This window comes from Rhinoderma darwinii, chromosome 4, assembly GCF_050947455.1.
Source record: "Rhinoderma darwinii isolate aRhiDar2 chromosome 4, aRhiDar2.hap1, whole genome shotgun sequence".
In the NCBI taxonomy this organism is placed as follows: domain Eukaryota; kingdom Metazoa; phylum Chordata; class Amphibia; order Anura; family Rhinodermatidae; genus Rhinoderma; species Rhinoderma darwinii.
Genome location: NC_134690.1, coordinates 157,352,168 through 157,372,030, shown reverse-complemented (window position 1 = coordinate 157,372,030; position 19,863 = coordinate 157,352,168). Strand labels below are relative to the sequence as shown.

At 40.1% G+C, this 19,863-nt stretch overlaps 1 protein-coding gene across 1 annotated transcript in view; it reads right to left on the bottom strand.

Annotated features, from left to right (window-relative positions):
* Positions 1-548: 548 nt before the first annotated feature.
* The window catches only part of MB21D2 (Mab-21 domain containing 2), a 78,507-nt gene continuing 59,192 nt past the window's right edge, over positions 549-19,863 (bottom strand). The window contains exon 2 of the mRNA XM_075861769.1: positions 549-4,816. Within this exon, the coding sequence (XP_075717884.1) occupies positions 3,552-4,816 (1,265 nt within the window). The 3' untranslated portion in view covers positions 549-3,551. The remainder of the gene's footprint in view (positions 4,817-19,863) is intronic.

Sequence of the window (19,863 nt, the reverse complement as noted above, 5' to 3'; positions counted from 1 at the left end):
GTCCTCGCTCGTCTGACACGATGCAGGACCTGTGAGTGACGTCACAGCGTGATCTGCCAGAAGCTGGGCGTTGTGAAGAGAAGTGGATGATACTTCTCGTCAGAACGCCCAGCTAGTAAAAGTATTAAAAACGCCCCGATGTACGCACATAATACACGCCCACTTGGACTTTTGCAAGCCTCATTTACATAAATACAAAAATGGTCATAACTTGGCCAAAAATGCTCGTTTTTTAAAAATAAAAACGTTACTGTAATCTACATTGCAGCGGCGATCTGCTGCAATAGCAGATAGGGGATGCAAAATCTGGTGACAGAGCCTCTTTAAGATATCGGTTGGCATGCATGTACCTATAAACAGTTTTTCATAAATTTCCATCAGTCTTTATGTAGGCCTTTATTTTGTGTATATAGAATATTAAACCACCCTGTAAATATGGCAAAGCGGAGTCACCGTTTATGTTGCAGCTGAATTTCTACTCCAATTAAGTGTTTTAGCTATCGGTATAGATGGCTAAAAAAGAAATTAAAAAAATCAACAGTCCCAAATAAATTTTAATTTTTAATTTGCATGAGAAAAAAAATGCATATTATGAATTATACATCTCGAGTCTGATAGCAGCACATAGATACAATGACGTTTTGTTTGGATGATGACTTATGATACACACATATCCTACACAGTCAAAGAGAACAGGAAATTTCAGCAGGATGAATGCATTACATTATATTTAAAGGAGAACCAAGACCAATTAAATGAAAACAGGATTAATCTATGGAAGAGAAAGTAATCACGTTTATGGCATGAAACATTTTAAACATGACAAAAGACAAACTAACATTAGTGCAAATAATGCATATGGTAACGCTTATTGTTACTTTGCAAATGCCCCCCGTCAATGCGTAAAAACAATTACCCCCCCCCCCCACGAGCCTAACTTATGCCTTATTACCTTCATTCAATAGAATCTACCTACCTATTATACTTATCCCTGGATATGTTCCAGTCACTATCTACCACTGAATTGCAAGATATCTGATCATTGAGATGAGAAGACAAACACTGGTGTATGTGTTGTATGCGAGTGACCGGTAAAGAGGTGATATACTTCACAGCAAGCCAAAAAGTGATTTTTGAACTGCATTTGGAGCAGTAATAATCCATGATAATCTCACCGCTCCGGACTATAGCACTTTTTTCTAATATCCTCTTTTGAAGAGCGTCACTCAAAATAACCTATTGTAATAACTTAAGATGTAGAATGGTTTACTCTCCACTGCGAAGTAGCAGCAAAAGAATCTAATATAGGTATTTGTACAATCCTACCTGACGATGGTTTTAAGGGTCAGACATCAACATTCAATAAATTGTAACCAGATTGCCAATATATTTAGCAATATGGCTGAGCACTTTTAGACAAATCTTTATGAGGCGTTTTGTCACATGTTGTTGCAGCGCTGATAGGTTGCCTTCTAAATCACCAAAGTATGCTACAACTGTGCAGGGACAATAGGTACAATGTCAACTGCACCTATGCTAATACACGAAAGACTTGCCATACATGCAATTTCGTCTTATTAGCTGGATCGATATGCAGCTAGAGAAGGGAAGACACATGGGAAACATTTATAGAAGCCTCTCTGCGGTCTTTGTGAATTTGGTAGTCCACTATTAGATTGGGGCGCCGGACTCCAAGGGAAAATGGGAAATTTGAACTAGGAGTGGACGCCCTTCACTAGCAGAAGACGTATTCTTGCTGGGTAGAGAATAGAAGCATTAGAAGACGTTTTCAATAAATAAAAAAAATTCCTATGCGGTTCTGGTACAAAACGGTGTAAGGAATAGTGAGGTGTAAGGAATCTGAGAATATGTATTCTTGGGAATAAAATAACTGGATATTAATGTATTAAAATCCCAACATGGTAATTTGATCAGAAGCAGAAAAAAAAAAAGTGTGTGTGTGTGTGTGTGTGTGTGTGTGTGCGTGTGTGCGCTCAGTCCCTTCTACAAAGGTCAAACAATTCCTAAAACATCAAAAAGCCTGCTGCAAACACTCAAATTTATAGTGGCAATGTTTTCTATGTACATGGAAAAATATAGTATATATCATAAGAAGCCTCCGAGCCACATGCCAGAGATTCCAGTAGTAGAGCGCAGGTGGCATAGTATTGACAGACTTACAATATTTCATTTTAAAGGAGACTGCACCTAGGAAAGAGTTTAACATTTAAAGACATTAAACATTCTTTGGATTTACATTTTTGAAAATGAAGTGGAATATTCTAATAGGATAAGATTCTTTCAAGGGTAACTAAACGTTTAAACTACTGACGTCATAGGGACATGTCAGAAGATTTGATCGGTGGGGGTCCGAGCACTGACACCCCGACCGACAAAACGAAGGTGAGCGATGAGCCTCTCGGTTTCTGATCGGCTTTTCTCGTAACGGTGTACGTACTCAATAGAAAGTCTATAGGCCGTACATCAACGGCTCAGCTTTTTAAGAAAAGCCGATGAGAAACTATGCCACACAGCGCTCACACGAGGGGTTCTGCAGCTTCGTGTTAGCGATTGGTGGGGGTCTCTGTGCTCAGACCCCCCACCGATTAAAACTTATGACACGTCAGAAGTTTGTTGAGAGTTTAGTTACACTTTAAAGAGATGAAACCTTTCAATGTAAAGTGATGCATTTAAACGTGATATGGATATTTTTTTATGGACTTTTATAGAGATTTTCAATCATTTATCAAATGTAATGTATGGGGAATTTTTCATTCTGTCTACACCAGGTTACTGGTGTGGAAAAGTTGCAGTCTCAATTTGCACAAAAATTGTGACTTTGGAGACATTTGTGATGCTCGTGCCACATTACTATAAAGTGGGCAGGGATTCGTGTAAGGGGCATTGCCTTCCAAGGCCATCAAATTTACTATAATTTATGCCAGAACATGATGTATATTATAGCACAAATCTACTTCAGGTCATAATTCGAGTAGATTCGACTTCCTGGCTCATGGACGGCCAGAGATGTACCTACTTTATTAAGGAGCTTCGCCTCTTAATAAATTAGGAGCATTACACAGCAACGATCTTGAGATTGAAACGCCATTCTTAACACCTTCTCCCCAAAATGTTAAGAACAACTTCACTAAGAAGTCAACCAGTCTTGAGCGGTTTGGTTTTGCACCAAACATTTATTTAGATGAGCACCAGCTGAAGACCCACAAATAATGTCCTATGTAAAACAATGGAAGCCCAATACAATTCATTTATTTCCAAAGCATAAGTCTAATTTCTCAACATGTAGACAAAATTAAATAGACAATTGCAACCTTAAAATGGTCATTAAGGCTCATGTTCTCCCTTGAAACGAAAAGTGATGAAAAGCAGCATATGAAATAGTAATTTACTGTTTCAAAATTTGCAAAGTCCTGCACAATCAGGATTAAAAAGTTCATATTGTTCTCGACAGATCCAATCTATGCTGGATATGTAAAAACAAGACAGCACACAGACTACACATCAAGTCTTAATGTAAGCATGTGAAAGTCTCAGAAAAACTTGTCATCAATCCTAAAGTGAGGCCTGGTTACATCATCAGGGTTAATGAAGACCGAGATGGATTTTCCTGGGTTCTCAGTCACTAGTTGTTGTAGTTTTTTGGCTAACCGGTCATCAGGTTGATTATTGTCTCCACCATCAGACTGTGGAGATGGTATGCTGGTGGTGCTCCCCCTCCGTTGGGTATCCATGGTGAGCCGGTTTGCTGCCTTGACATGTTCTATGGCCGTTCGGAGGTGTTCTGCTGGATCGGACCTTACAGAACATAGCTTCCTAGCGTGTAACATGACAGTCTCTTCTGAAAGGTGCTCCAACATATTGCACTGAGGAATGAAGTAATTGGGGCACAATTTGTTGACTAAGCAATGCTGCAGATCATCGATAAGTCCCAAAAGAAAGTAGGCAGCGTAATCGTCTTGAGACAAGTAGTTAGCTGGAAGTCTATCACAAGCCCAAAGCATCATACTACGGAGATGGTATGGACTGATCGCTTTTGGTCTCGATAAAAGCTTTATGATTATGGCTTTACAAGCTTGATAGGCTTGCATTAAGCTACTGGAAATGCATTTCTTCAGCTGTACCTCACTTCTGGCAAATGACAACCTCCATTCATTATCTTTTTTCCCCTTATAGGAACAAGCTGGCACTAAATAAAAGCCACTGATTACTTCTTCTTCTGTGATCTTGCCATCCCAAAAATGGTTTTCCATTAGCCAACTTTGAGCTACAGCTGGCCAACCTTTAAAAGAGACCACAGGAACAATATCGTACATCATGCGACTGCTACCGACAGCTAAAATGATGGTAATAATCGTACCATTCTTTTCTACCTTCTCTACCTTGGGCATCCCTCTCTGAGGTTTCTTCTGAATCTCAGACAACACAATGCTGATTGATTCATAGAACCAGTCCGCAACTTTTGTAGGGGAGAAAAAATAGTTAGTGGCTCCATTGATATGGTCAACTATTGTACAACAATCTTTCCATTTGGTGATTGTCCCTTCGTCAAACAATCGAAGGCTGAGCCATGAATGACAAAGGGCAGAATGACGCATATCCAGTGTGACTGGTTGGTTTCGGTCATGAAGTTTTAAAGCTGGCACAAGTAGAGTAAAATCCATGTCGTAGTCTGTTCCACGGGCATACACATTTAACTCATCAAGATCCAGGTCAACAACTCCTTCTCGAACACCGCCGGAAAGCAGCAAGTACTCATTGGCTACAGGCAACTTCTGGTCTAGTTTCTGAACCATACCTGAAAAGAAGAGAAGCAAAAAGGTTATCATACAAGCAACACTGGGACACTCATATTAAAAGAAGTAGCATAAACAAATTGCAATTACCACAAAGATAATACAATTTTATATGAAGGTTGGGTTAGAAAATATAGGTAGAATACACAATTGGGCAGATTTAATAATACGGTCTAAGTTTTAGACCGTGTAAACTTAGATAAGGCAGTCAGAAAACACACTAAATTTATCAAAGTGGTGCATGCTACATATGGGCACATGGATGTCATAGGGGACCCCACTTGGGGCCTCCCTCTATGAGCTAGAAAGCCGAGCCACGGTTTTCACTCTGGTGGATTCCAGCGGTCAATGTATTACTACATCTTCCATGTAAAGGCAATTTCTGGCTGGCCGCAGCTTCTCTGGCTAAATCGTTTGTTTGCTGGGTGTGTCAAGAGCCAGACCTGTGTCGATCAACTGATCACCATTTTGGCCCTCATATTAAAGGTGTTATCTGTGGTTAGACAAACCCTTTCAGTACCAGTTTAGAACCTATATGCACTGTGCTACTTAGGCCAAAAAAACTCCCCCTTATCTCATGCAATAAATCAGTTAAAGCGTCGATGTAGAAGACAACTGGTCAGCACTAATAAACAACGTTTCAGCTGACACAGCAAGCACATAGTTAACATTCAATTCAAATACATGCGGATTATGGCAGTAATAATGAAGCTTGAAAATGTCAATTTTAGAAATACTCATGGGATCATCACACACTGAAATGCCATGGGTTTGAGATTGGCATTTTAGTATGTCTAATTAGCTAAAGCCAGCGGACCAGGTGGCACTGCCGCTGTAAACGTGTTACACGCTCTTTGAAGCAGCTGCATGTAGAAGCGGGCTCATCAGATCAATGCCAGTTCTTCCTTCCATGTTCTCAAGCTTTTACACATCAATTAAGAAAACTTTCATCTTGGAAGACAATCAATATAAAAATAAGCCAAGTGCATTAAGAGTAACTGCAGCTAATGGACATACGTCCTCAGATTCGCTCCTAGTGCTCTACCTTTCAATTTGTATCGGAGCCCTGCCCATAAAGAAAGGGCGGTTATATGGGCAATGCGGCATGTCCAATTAAAATTGTTTATTCCCAGTAATAGATCAACGCGCTGGTTCCCGTTATACCTCCCAACTTAAAACAAATATATCGAGGAAGGATTAGCTTAGAAAATATATTTTATAAGCCAATGCTTCCTCAATATATTTATGTCCAATTAAAACCGGCAGTGGAAATCAGCCAATCACAATGCAGGCTAGGAGATCCGAAGTTTTAAATGATAGATCTTTACACATCAGAGAACGCGAACATTGACCGATTGATTCAATGAAAAACAGCTAAGACCGCCCAGTGTCTCTGAACACCCTTGGACCAGATATACACAGCCACAAATGCAGGCACGATACAGGTAAGGACACACAGGGCGGGTACGCTGCGTAAAAGTACACAGCGTATCGGTCCTGAAAACCGCAGGTAATTCAGGCCGGAAAACCACACCAAGTTGGGGTGCATTTTTTCGGGCGGGAATCTCTGCTGCGGAAAAACTGCCAGAAAAAAATAGTTCATACTTCCCTGTTCTCATATAGACGCGTCCCTCTGCTTCGAGTACAGCACGGCCTCCTGGGATGACGACACTACAATCCATGTCACTGCTGCATCAGTCACATGGGATGAAAAGTCGTCCCAGGAGACCAAGATGAGCTCAAAACAGAGGGTCGCTATAACAATGGCTGGACTGGAAGTATGAATTTTTACTTTTTTTCTAACCAAGAAAGCTCTTTTATTAGGATTTGCGATTTTGGCGGCAGAATTGCAGCTTTTTTTGCTGCAAAAATTGCAAGATTTGCGTATTTGTTACAGGTTTTACCTCCCATTGCATTCAATGAGGAAAACCCGTAACAGAAGAGCAGTGATTTCACAGCATAAATTGACATGCCGTGGATTTAAAAACCGCACCACAGGTCAAATTCTGAACGTTTTTTTAACATATTTTTTTCCGTTGCGTGTGGATGATATTTAAATCTCATCCACCCTGCGGATACTGCACTACACTGCGGATTTTCCGCAATGAAATCCGTTGCATAAAATCTGCAGTGTTTACGCTACATGTGAACATACCCCAAGTCCCTAATCATTCTCTTCAGTGCAGAAAGGGAAGAATCATTATTGCAAGGCGTTTTTTCCAGTACTGTATGTTGTGTTCAATACCTCATCTCATACACAAACCGATCTCTTCCAATGGTTGTGTCGATCAGACCGTGTATGGTCATTTTTTAGAAAATATAAAAGATCTGATATTTGAAACAAATCTAAAGGTTTGTGATCATACAGAATAAGGCCTTATTCAGACGAGCGTGTCTGTTTTTTTTGCATCCGCAAAAATGCATGTTATAACACAACATGTGAACTCCGCTGAATAAATGAAAACTTTCAATGAATAGTAAAATACCATTAACATGTTCTTATTATTGAATGACATTCATTCTATTCATACAGCGTACACAGAATAGCTTTCCAGAATTTCTAATAGTGCAGACAGTTGTTTTTTTGTCCACTAGATGGAGCCCTAAATCCCTTTATAAATATGAACTGAACGCTGGGTCTCGTCAAGCCATAGTAACCCCCCAGGCAGATGTACTGAAAACCTTATTAATTGTTAAACTCGTTAAGATATTCTTTGTCGCCAGGCCTATTACTAGATCAATTACGATCAGTTGTCTCAGTAAATCTTGTATTAACCATTGTTCGGGATTTAATAGGAAAGTCTGCTGAACATTAAAATAATGTGGTATTAAAACGTAGGAGCTTTGCATAATCCATAGAGTTTACAGAAAAACGTAGCACGGCTATTCAGTTGTATAATGATTTTTGTGCCTCTGTAAGCTCCAAATGAAAGTATTTACATGGTACTGAGCAAAGACTTTAAGGGCACGGTACAATCCACACGCCCGTGAGATATAAATAGACGTCAGCACCTCCACATGGGGTTGGCGTCACAGCGACAGTTGGAATACGAATTTACAAATCTGTTAACATTACCGAAGTTACATCCTGAAATCTCGTAACTACGCCTGACAGTAAAGTCAGAGCTTCATATGGATCCATGCGGGTATCCTATTACCAATGTGTGCCATCTCTAAATATATCTCACAGCACACCATAAGGGCCGTTTTACAGCAGGCATCTATAGGGCAAACGAGCGTTCACAGAATGCTCGTTCCGGATAATTGCCCTGTGTAAAGAGGTAAGCGATCAGCCGATGCATGTGCAAACACTCGTTCATCGGCCGATTGTATCGTTTACGCAGCAGAAAATATTATGGTTGTCGGCAGCCCATCTCCCCGTGTAATCAGCTGCCGACATGATAGAAATGTATGGGGACGAGCGATCGTAGTAATGAGTACACAGCTTCTCGTGAAAGGAGCAACGAGCGCCAATCAATGAGCTGTCTCGTTGATCGGCGCTTGTTGTTACGGCCAAAATTGGCCAGTGTGAAAGGACCTCAAATGCAACGTTAGCGGCTACTATCAATTATGTTATAGTAACTGGGAACAACATAATCAGTTACACGTAGAACTGATAGGAAACGCGCCACGGCATTGTCTGTAAATGTAGATATCTACGTTTACAGACCGGACGCCATGGCGCATCAGCACATGTTTTTTCTAACCATAACGCGTGTATACTATTTTAGGGAAATCAGACTACCGCAGGTTCTATGATGCTCCACAGCTGCTGATCTTGGTTGGAGAGGAGGAGGCTTTCCTCATCTAGGACCATGCTGGGAGGGAAAAATGGTGGTTTACCCACCGGCATGGAGTAGGTTATTTGACAGAACTACAATTAATATCAAATGTATCAATAAGTATATTCTAACCCTTTACTATGTTCACACAGAGTATTTTGCCGAGTTTTTTGACGCGGAAACCGCATCGAAAAACTCGGCAAAAACGGCCCTAAAATGCCTCCCATTGATTTCAATGGGAGGCGTCGGCGTCTTTTTCCCGCGAGCAGTAAAACTGCCTCGCGGGAAAAAGCAACATGCCCCATCTCCGGGCGTTTACGCCTCTGACCTCCCATTGACTTCAATGGGAGGCAGAGAAAGCGTATTTCGCTGTGCTCAATGGCCGCGGGCGAAAATCGGCGTGCAGGGAGAGGAAAATCTGCCTCAAACTTCCAAACGGAATTTTGAGGCAGATATTCCTCCAGCAAAATACTCCGTGTGAACATAGCCTACTTAGACTGTAAGCTCTTATGGGCAGGGACCTCTCTTCTTTTGTCTGAAGTGCTGCAGAAAATATTGGGGTTATATAAAGGATTATTATAAAACATTTAGTTAGTGTTATTGGAAAAGGAGTCCGAGCTTACAAAACCGTAATAGAGCACCCATAGTATCATACCCCTACTGTTATAGAAGAGATACCGAGAGGCTGGCACCGCCAAAATAAATGCAGGCGCACCATATGCCAGTGCCGCAAGCCTAAAAAAAAAATAATTGGAGTGCACATTTTGCAATATTTCACACGCAAGTTTTTTTTTTGTCACAGTCTGTACATGATTCACGGATACTGTACAAAGTGATTTTCCTCTAAAGCAGCCATATATGTGGGACACAGAGTATGCATGAGGCCTAAAACTGGGACGCAATCTAGTTGTAAATGGTAAAATAAGCGCAAAAATATAACACAATGTTTTTTTAAAACCAAGGGGCAGATTTACTCGTTTAAAAGCCCACAGCGGTAAGATGCGACAAATTAATAGATGCACGCATCTTTGGTTGTCATGCTTCCGCTATAATTTCTGCCAGTTCCTGGCCTAAATGATAGTAAATGTGTCCCTGCCTCTTAAAAAAAACAAAAAACCAGGGTGGAGATTAGTTAAAAAGTGCTGTAAGTGGCAGAAACGGTACGAAAGTTTAAATTTTTCTGGCAAATTGTGACTTTTGTGTAGTTTGTGACTGCCCTACTGGAATAGAAAAGTTAATAAACTGCCCCCCCCCAAAAAAAACACCACATTTTATCCACCAGTGCTGGCTTAAGGGGTTACAGGGTCAAATCCCCCTCAGTCATTAGTACTGGCGTCCAAGTGTCCCACAAATAAATATTGGAGCACTCAGACTTGACATGAAACTTGTGCATCGGTTCCTCCATACCTTCTGTGCCCTTAACTTGTGGAGCGTGTACCGCCACCCAGCCACTAAACACAGCGGTAGGGGGAAGAGGAAGAACAAATGGTACCAAATTGATCAAAATGGTGCACGCTGCATTAAAAGGTGGCATGTCTCTTCCTCACACCACCTCAAGGCTGTCGTAAGAGAAAGACTGTACCCCCCCTTCCCCAATGATAAAATCCTGCACATGTTGCTGCGAGCCGGTATACGGTGCTCAGCAGATTATTGGATTGTATAATTCTTCATATAACATTTGGTTGCCAAAGTCTACCCTAATTAATCTCTTATTGAGAAAACAAAATTAATTTGAATAAACTGGAAAGTAGAAGAAGCAATATCTAGTACTGATATCTAGTAGTCGTCTGTTGTGACTCTTCATTATCATTACTAGAACTTCAGGCCAGAAACAAAATGACTATGAGGTCGTTTGTGTAATACAGCCAAATAACCACTAGGAGGCATGTGCGTTCTAATAAAACAGCATAAGACATGTAGGCAACTCTCTTAGGAAGGCAAAATCAATCTATACACACAAATCTAAAGTAAGCGTATGCTTAAAGAAATACCATTTGTTACACAATACAGTATTTTGTCTTCCCTCCGAATACTAAAGTGCTGCAGAATATGAGGCACTTAAATAATTATTATTACAATGTAGTGGTCTTATAAAAAACGTAATAGGTCGTCATTGTAAGGCTCTAGTCACACTGCTGTGTCTTCGCTTTTGCTATTTTGGCCGTCAAATAAGAATGGAAACGTGAGCGAATAGAAAAAAATGCCATAACGAAAAAGAAAAAAAAATTTAAACCGCAAAAGGAAAAGACGCAATGGAAGCATGAACAGAGCCTAATGTGAACAGTGTCAGGAAGCGTTCCATGACAGCAATTCTCAGAGGCATACATATATACCTATAATAAAAAGAATAAACTTATTCCATAATAAGTATCAGCAACAAGAAAGAAATAATTTATTTTTTTGACAACTAGAAATGGTAAGTGTGCCTCTAAAATACATAATATGATGATCTACCAGCAGAGGGCAGCATTGGAGTTCTACATTCATAAAATGCAAGTCATCTGATCAGCTTGGATTAGATTTAATTTTAATACTAAAAAGTTTTGGAATGTAAAAGCTTTTACTGTACAATAAATATTGCATGATTTTTTTTTTTTTTTCCTGCACGGTGATAAAATGGGTCAGAGCATCACGTTCCAGGACAAGATTCATTTATCATGGCAAAAACAATTTAATAGCAGGAACCATTCACAGCTCCGTCTCGGGGGAAGATCAGCCTGCCCTATTGTTTCTTATTCATCAAATTGATTTTCCTATATCTAGTCAGAGGGTGAAACAAACAAGGCTTTCATGGTCTCCTATTTCCTGTCGCTCCCAGCAAGACAGCAGAGGGCCGACAACAAAAAGGGAACCACCATTAGCATATCAAGGAACGGGTGATTTATTGAGGGAGTAAATGTGGTGGATGGTCTGAGAGTTTGCAGTGTTCATCCCCCACAATAAGACATCATGGGGCTGTGGGACATGAAACAGCGAGGAATGGCGTCCAGAATCTTCTCCACAGGTTTAACCCTTTTAATGCCACATCATAGTTCAAGCCTGCAGTACAAATATAGGCTTATAAATCAATAGAGAGAGAGGCTTTCCTGCATTAGTCATTCAATTTATTTTTTGGGGCTAAATATAAGACTCTCATATAGGGCCAGAAAACAGCCATGTGAATAAAGCCGAAGTCCCATAACAAAATCACTCAATTTTGTCTAATTTTCGTTTCTGAAGTTCAACAATCCACCAAATCCAAACCAACCACCTAGAGAGGAATACAAAAAGATATATCACTAAGTGACAAACCCTTCAAGTGAATAGGGAAAAACAGCCACAAAGCGCCAGAAATAGGTCCTGGTGAAGGTTGTAAACCCCGGTTTGAATCACATGATCACTTTATTTTCTACACAAATTCGAACAAAAACGTGAATCAATTCAAACGCAACTTTAGGGAGAAGAAAATGGGAAAAATAATAAAATCAACAGATGTAATCCATCCGTGCGCCCAGCATTCATTAGACTACCACTAAAATCAATAAGCGTAAAGGTTTAGGCACCTCAGTGATTCTTAATACAAGATCAATACAAAGAAGAAAGCACATCTACAATGGTGAAGGAGGATTTATTAGGGAAGGGGCTACAAGGGCCCAATTAGTCACGCATGAGGGGTCCTACAGTGTTTACTGGGCTAACAATGGGCACAATATTATGTGGAGGAAAACCTCCAACGCACTGTATAAATGACTTACAGTCCACGACCAAATGTATAATGACAATATGGAGTCCGTCCCATTGATGTTCTATAATGTAGCGGTCTTGGGGCTTATGAAGAATATATTTTTACAATTACCACAGATTCTATGGTATTAGAAGGGGCATAGCAAGATGGGGTGCAAAGGTAACCTGCCACATAAAAAGACACCAATATTATAAATGAGACAGTAGGTGAGGGGACCCATTACAGATTTTATATTGGGGACTCGAGTACTAGTCAGAATCCAGAGTTCTAACTTCAGCCAAAGTGAAAACTATTCCCCAATCCTTATGTGTAGTAATGTCTTGAGCCGCTCTTGTAAACTCAGACTTTTCCTGCCTCCAGTTTCTGACACAAAAAGAAGCAACTGCTGGTCGTCCAGGTTAACTCCCATGCCGGGTTAGGCCTCATGCACACTACTATAATTTTTCACCCATAATTATGGATGAAATTGCGGACCCATTCTATTCTATTGGCCACGGACACCTTTCCGTATATTTAGGGATGTGTGTCTGGGCCGTAGAAATGATCCGCAAATTATAGAACATGTCCTATTCTTGTCCGCATTTACGGAATTAACTCGCCCATAGAAGTCTATGGACACTTTTGCTGACGGCTACAGATGTGTATCGGTTGCCATCGCATCGGTATTGGCAGACTGTAAAAACCCTTACGGTCGTGCGCATGAGGCCTAAACCTAAGCCAGAACCTGAGACAAAGCCATTTGTCAGCTATGCCTGGAAAGCAATCACTGTAAGACAACCCTTTTAAATCATGTAGAAGTATAGCCCTATGCACATATAGCCCAAGGTAACCACTACTAATCTGCCTAACAACGGTGATGGAGGAAGAAGTTACGGCATTCATGGTATTCAGCCTCTTTCTCTCACAGAAGTCGATGTAGTGTGCAGCTTACGTGCTATTCTTGTGCATTAGAACGATAAAAAAATGAAAATAGTAAAATGGGATTTAAAAAAAAACAAACAAAAAAAAAAACCTAAAGCAATTTAATTGCCAACCACATGACAGATACGAGAATGATTGTCCCGCTCACTGGAAATGCTGGCTAGAGACATTACATGTAACATGACTAATGGACAGTTGTGCAAGCAGCTGTCATTTTAATGGATGCGCTCAGACTGCAGCAAACGTATCCTCCGCCACTTTTTCTTGGTGTACATGTGAATATGCTAGGTTGGATTTTTTTAAAGCTTATTTCTTATTGTTTAATTAAAATAGACCAGTACTGGAGCATTGCCACCTCCCTCAAAGTATGCATAGATAATCGGCAAATCTATCATGGATTTCATGGGAACACAGGAAATATTATAGTGTGACCAATTACAATCAGAAATACCTCGTGTCATCTGTACAATGTACACAAATGAACATTCGGGGAGAATTTATGAAGAATGGCTTTTCAGAAGCCAGTCTTACGCTAAAGAGTACGGAGTGAGATGCGACTAATTTATTAAGAGACGCACACAGCTAAATAAATTTGGTGCATCTCTGGCCTTCTGTGCGCCAGAAAGGAAAAAACTATGCTTGCTTTCCGCTAAATTTTATGCCAGTTTCTGGTGTTAATTATATTGAGGGTTTTTTTCGGGCCGCTGGTAGTCCTGTCCAATTTTTATTTTTTTTAAAGGACGCATTGTAAAACAGCAGATTATTGCACAAATATGGCGTACGCCATAGTTTGGGACCTTAACGCCGGAATACTGGCGTACAGCCCTTGATAAATCCCCCCAATTGTTTGTGTGATGAGTGGTGCCTATGATAGACAACTCCAACAGCTTTAAAGCTCTGAGGCTGGGTTCACACGACCTATTTTCAGATGTAAACGAGGCGTATTATGCCTCGATTTACGCCTGAAGTCACGGCTACAATACGTCGGCAAACATCTGCCCATTCATTTGAATGGGTTTGCCGACGTACTGTGCAGACGACCTGTCATTTACGCGTCGTCGTTTGACAGCTGTCAAATGACGACGCGTAAAATGACTGCCTCGTCAAAGAAGTGCAGGACACTTCTTTGAAACGTAATTTGAGCCGTTTTTCATTGAATTCAATGAAGAACAGCTCAAGATTACGGGTGTCAATGACGCCTCGCAAAATGTGAGGAGGAGCTTTTACGTCAAACGACGGAGCTGTTTTCTCCTGAAAACAGTCTAATTTCAGACGTAAAAGCCTCTCATCGTGTGCACATACCCTAACCGTAAAGAACCTTTCCACAGCTGGAGTTGGAAACTTCTAGCCATCTGAACAGGACACCTGTGTTATTTTAAGTGACCTTGACATTTTTTTGTGTTTGTTTGGGTTATTTATATATTGGTTAGGCTGTTTTCACATCAGCGTTGGAGACTCTGTTGATCATGCTGTGCTATTTTGTCCAGTAAAACCACAAACCCCATGACAGAAACCTGACGGAACCCATTAAAGTAAATCTGGACGGATCCGGCGCTTTTGAGCTTTTCTTCCTTGTTGCGCTCCTATGACGGAGCAGAATGGAAAACCAGAACGCAGATGTGAACGAAGCCTTAATTGATCCCGTCTCTAAACCCCCCTCCTTAAGGCTTAATAAATTCAATAAAACAGGTCCTGATCCAAAGTAAGAGAAAAGCGCTTATATATGAGAAATAAATACAACGGGAATCTCAGTAATGCCAGGGCATTTGTATACAGAGCAGCGGGCACCGCAAAATCTACAGAATTTCCTAACAGAGTTAATCTTCTTTCCCATGCAGTTGTAATTCACATTGTGCTCCCTAAGGCTCGGAGACAAAGCAGAGAAGTTCATTACTAGAACATACAGGAAATGTTTGGTAGTTCGAGATTATACATCTTGCTTTTCCCAGTTTATTAGTTTTTTAAATGAAATCATCATCATCTGTACACAGATCCTGGATATTACTACTAGATAGAATAGAAAGATGAGATGGCCTTCTAAGTTAACGACAATTCGTATTATCCTCCTATTCTACTTAGAACTATTACCCTCTACCTTTCAACATAAGATGGCCCTATCGATTGTTCAATGGCATACTATTAAAGTGGTTGTCTGCTTTATTACAGAAAACAGCACCACACCTGTCCATGGGTTGTGTCTGGTATTGCAGCTCTGCTGTATTGAAGTGAATGGGGCTGAGTTGCAAGTCCACACAGAACCTGTGGACAGGTGTGGCACTGAATTTGAATTAAAGCTGCCGTGTTTTTAGTATCCTGGTTTCCTGGCTCCCATGTAAAATCTGTAACAGCCCCCAACTATCACACGGTCATTTAGGCTGGATACCCAAATCACGTATTTGTTGAAGATTCTGATGCAGATTTTTTTATCCAATTCCAGAAGTGATTTAAAAAAAAAAAAAAAAAGGGAATGGGAAATATAAAGGAAGTACTACTCCTTACTCCCTGATTCACTTCTGGCATTGGTTTAAAAATCTGCAACAAGTACGCAATGTGTAGGTCCAGCCTTACAGTACTGGTCCCCTTGACCCCCTCCCCCTGCTTGCATTCTGGGCCCTTATGTCCAAGCCATTTTTTACATTTTTCCATTGTCACATTCGAAGAGCTATAACTTGTTTATTTTTGCGTCGGCATAGCTGTATAAGGTCTTGTTTTTTGCGGGACGACTTGCAGTTTTTATTGGTACCATTTGAGAGTAGATGCGACTTTTTGATCACTTTTTATCACATTTTTTTTAAGTCAGGATTAACAGAAAACAGCAATTTTTCCATTGTTTTTTATTTTATTTTTTACGGCGTTCACAGTGCGGGTTAAATAATGTAACAGCTTTATAGTCAGGGTCGTTACGGACGCGTCGATACCAAATATGTGTAAAGCATTTTGTAAGGGGAAAAAGTGGGTTTTTCATTTATTTATTTTTTCACTTTTTTTTTAAATTAACTTTATTAAAATTTTTTTACTTTTATACTAGTCCCACTAGGGGACTTCATTATCCTCCGATCGCTATTATAATACACTGCAATACTTTTGTATTGCAGTGTATTACTGCCTGTCCGTTTAAAACGGACAGGCATCTGCTAGGTCATGCCTGCGGCATGATCTAGCAGGCATTCGGTCCAGGCAGACCTGGGGGCCTTTATTAGACCCCCGGCTGCCATATAAGACACAGACACTCGGCGATTTTATCGCCGGGTGTCGGTGGGATGAGAGGGAGCTCCCTCCCTCTCTCAAAAACCACTCAGATGCGGTGCACGCTATTGTGCACCGCATCTGAAGGGTCAAACGGGTGAGATCGATACGAATATCGATCTCACCCGGCAGAGCAGGGACACCCCCAGCCCTCAGCTGCCAGAGGCAGGGAGATTTGACGGCTCCCTGCTCTGTTTACTTTATTCTACAGCAGCGCCGTGGAATAGCGGCGCTGTAGAATAAAGCCCATTAATGACCGCCGTGAAAAGGCTAATCGGCGGTCATTAAGGGGTTAAATTAGGCAGAGGGACCTTTTGGGCCCCTTCAGGCTCCAGGCCCGATCACACCCTCTGCACCCAATATAGTAGTATGATTTTCCTCTATTACGTGCCTAAGACTTTATTCACACTGCTGTATAACGGCTCTACGTCGGAGCCCTATATTTAGTGCCAAAGAAGGATTAAAGGCTGTAAACCTTTGAAAGGCAAAATATTGTTTTTAATAAAAAGTTGTATGTTTTTGTAAAGTTGAGTGTTGTGTAACTTTGTAAATACTTTTTATTAAAAATTATTCATATAAGCAGCTTCAATGACAGTGGGTTCTGCGTGTCTAACACGCAGGATCGACCTGTAAATCGATCATATCTAATTTATGAACTTAGATGTAATAGATTAAAAGTGGATCCTGCGGGACTGATTCAGTGAATAGCGCTAGATACAGCTGCTCTGTATAGAGAATACAGAGCAGCTGTATATAAAAAAGTTAAAATAATTTTTAACAAAAAGCACTTAGAAAGTTACACAAAACACACGGACATACCTTTTTGATTAAAAAAGCAAAACAAAACATTTTTTGCTTTTCAAAAGGTGTAGATAGCCTTTACATTTCTTTAGGGGCATGCAAGGAAAACCTTTACTTTATTTTTTTTTCTTTATGGAAGGCTTTTTGTTTTCTCCTGATGATTTGATCATGGTTTTGGCATTAAATGTACAGATCTCACACAAAGCCTATAAATTCACGTTTGAACCTAAACTAAATCTACCCTGAATATATTTGTTTCTGTGGGTAAAAGTTTGACGGTTTATTGACTGATGTGAATGGCGTCAATCTCTATACAGTGCCGCGGAATATGTTGGCACTATATACGCAACAGGAAACTGTATATGGGGCCTAGCAGAGCACAGACCACGGGCTGCTGTGGAATAAACATAGGCTGGATAGGATTAATTTTTCAGTCTGGTTTTTATTGGAACTAGGCAGTCACAGAGCTCTGTGATATCCATCCATCTCCCCCGCTCTATTGAAATTCATCCACTATCGAATGTCTAGGACGGTCTCTACATAATAAGAGCAACCTTCTGATTTACTTCCATTAGAAGAATACCTACTTTTGTAAGAAAGACGGAACGGATTATAGAACAAGGCAAAAATTAAGAAACTTAATTCCAGCGAATGCTCCGCAAGATCAACAGAATACAGCAACCTATAACCGGTCAATGCACCGCAAACAAAGACTGTTATAAGGCAACTAATAAGTAAAATATAATAGGGAATTGATGAATACGTAATTGTTAAATGTGAGAGTTGACCATAGGTGAGCATATTTTTTCAATTGTTTCAACCATTCCACGTATGTCAACATTACCCTACATTTTCTTTGTAGACATTGCAGTCAGAATAGGATTGTTTATCAGTGGTAGCAACATTAGATTATAGCAGACATCAATTTAATCTTCTAGTCAGTGGTGTACCAGCTGAACCACCCTCCCTACCGCGCCAGTGCAGATGATCTCAGGGAGTGAACTTGGCATATGGCATAAACCAGCAAAAAAAATAAGCCCTATTAGGATTTTGATATGGACCCCCCGCACCGCTTTCCTTTTTGTTGGCATTCAATACTACTAATAATATATATATATATATATATATATATATATATATATAGGACTTCCTTGCTTTCATACAAGTTAATAGGATGCTAGTAAATAGGATGGGCTAGTAAAATATTTTGCTGACAATAAATGCAACATCAGGGTTAATACGTCTTCTGGAAGTTTCTTAAGTGCTTTCTAGTGTGCACTATACAGAAGAAGCAGCTTGTAGTGTATTGCTTGAGAATACATTATAGGGTCCCCTATCTCTACAACAATAGAAAACTACTGAACAGGGACTATGGTTAACAACTTTCCATCTCCCTGGATACAATGGTGGGATGTTCAGATTCCAGCAGCGGGAATATGGATTCTCAATGTAATGAACAGTTTGTACTGTCAGCAATTTTGTACTCGGCTGTAAATGCTTTTCTCATGCCCGGCTTTCACAGTCCAGATGAACATTCTAGATCAACTATACATGAAATAAATTGGTGTAACATTTTAGGCAATCAATATTCAGAATATTTTCAGCACTGTCTGTACCCATTTCAACAAACTAACATCGAAAAAGTTCCTTCTTCCAAATTATGGGGTTGCTGAGTACAGTTTATTATACCTTCTATGGATGAGTTTATCTACAAAATAACTTCTTAGGGAGGATTATTACTTTAGTGCTCGTCTAATGCCACCTAGACATAAAATTGGTATTCTGTTCACAATCTACATGTGTGCAGAGTGTTCCATCTTGGTTCCTTGATGGACCACAATGGTTCACTGCAAGAAAGGTAAAAAGGATAAAACGTGACAGACTCCTCATAGCCAGTTGACGTATGTAGATCTTGTTCAAGTTGTAGCTCTGGTCCAGAGATTAGATAGATAGAGAGGATAGATAGATAGATAGATAGATAGATAGAGAGGATAGATAGATGGATAGAGAGGATAGATAGATATAGATAGAGGATAGATAGATATAGATAGAGGATAGATAGATATAGATAGAGGATAGATAGATATAGATAGAGGATAGATAGATATAGATAGAGGATAGATAGAGATAGATAGATAGATAGATAGATAGATAGATAGATAGATAGATAGATAGATAGATAGATAGATAGATAGATAGATAGATAGATAGAGAGTGGATAGATAGATAGATAGGAAAGACAGACACAGACAGACAGAGTCTGGATCCTATTTAGCCTAGTTTTTAACTACGTGGTGAAAAAGCCAAAGTACAACTGAACTTCGCTCCAAAATCTTAAAAAGGGAATGTGTCATAAAAGCGTTATTTAAACAAAAGGTCATTTTCGAATATAAAAAAAAATAATCCTAAAATCTTGTAGTTTTCACTCTGGCAAATGAGCTTCACAATAGACTGACTCTTTCTGTTCTGTAGAGATCACTTCTCAGCAGTCGTCTCATAATCCAGTCCTGACCATAACAAAGATAGAATTCAACAAGATACATGAAACGTAAAGGATCTGGCTATTCTCAGCCAT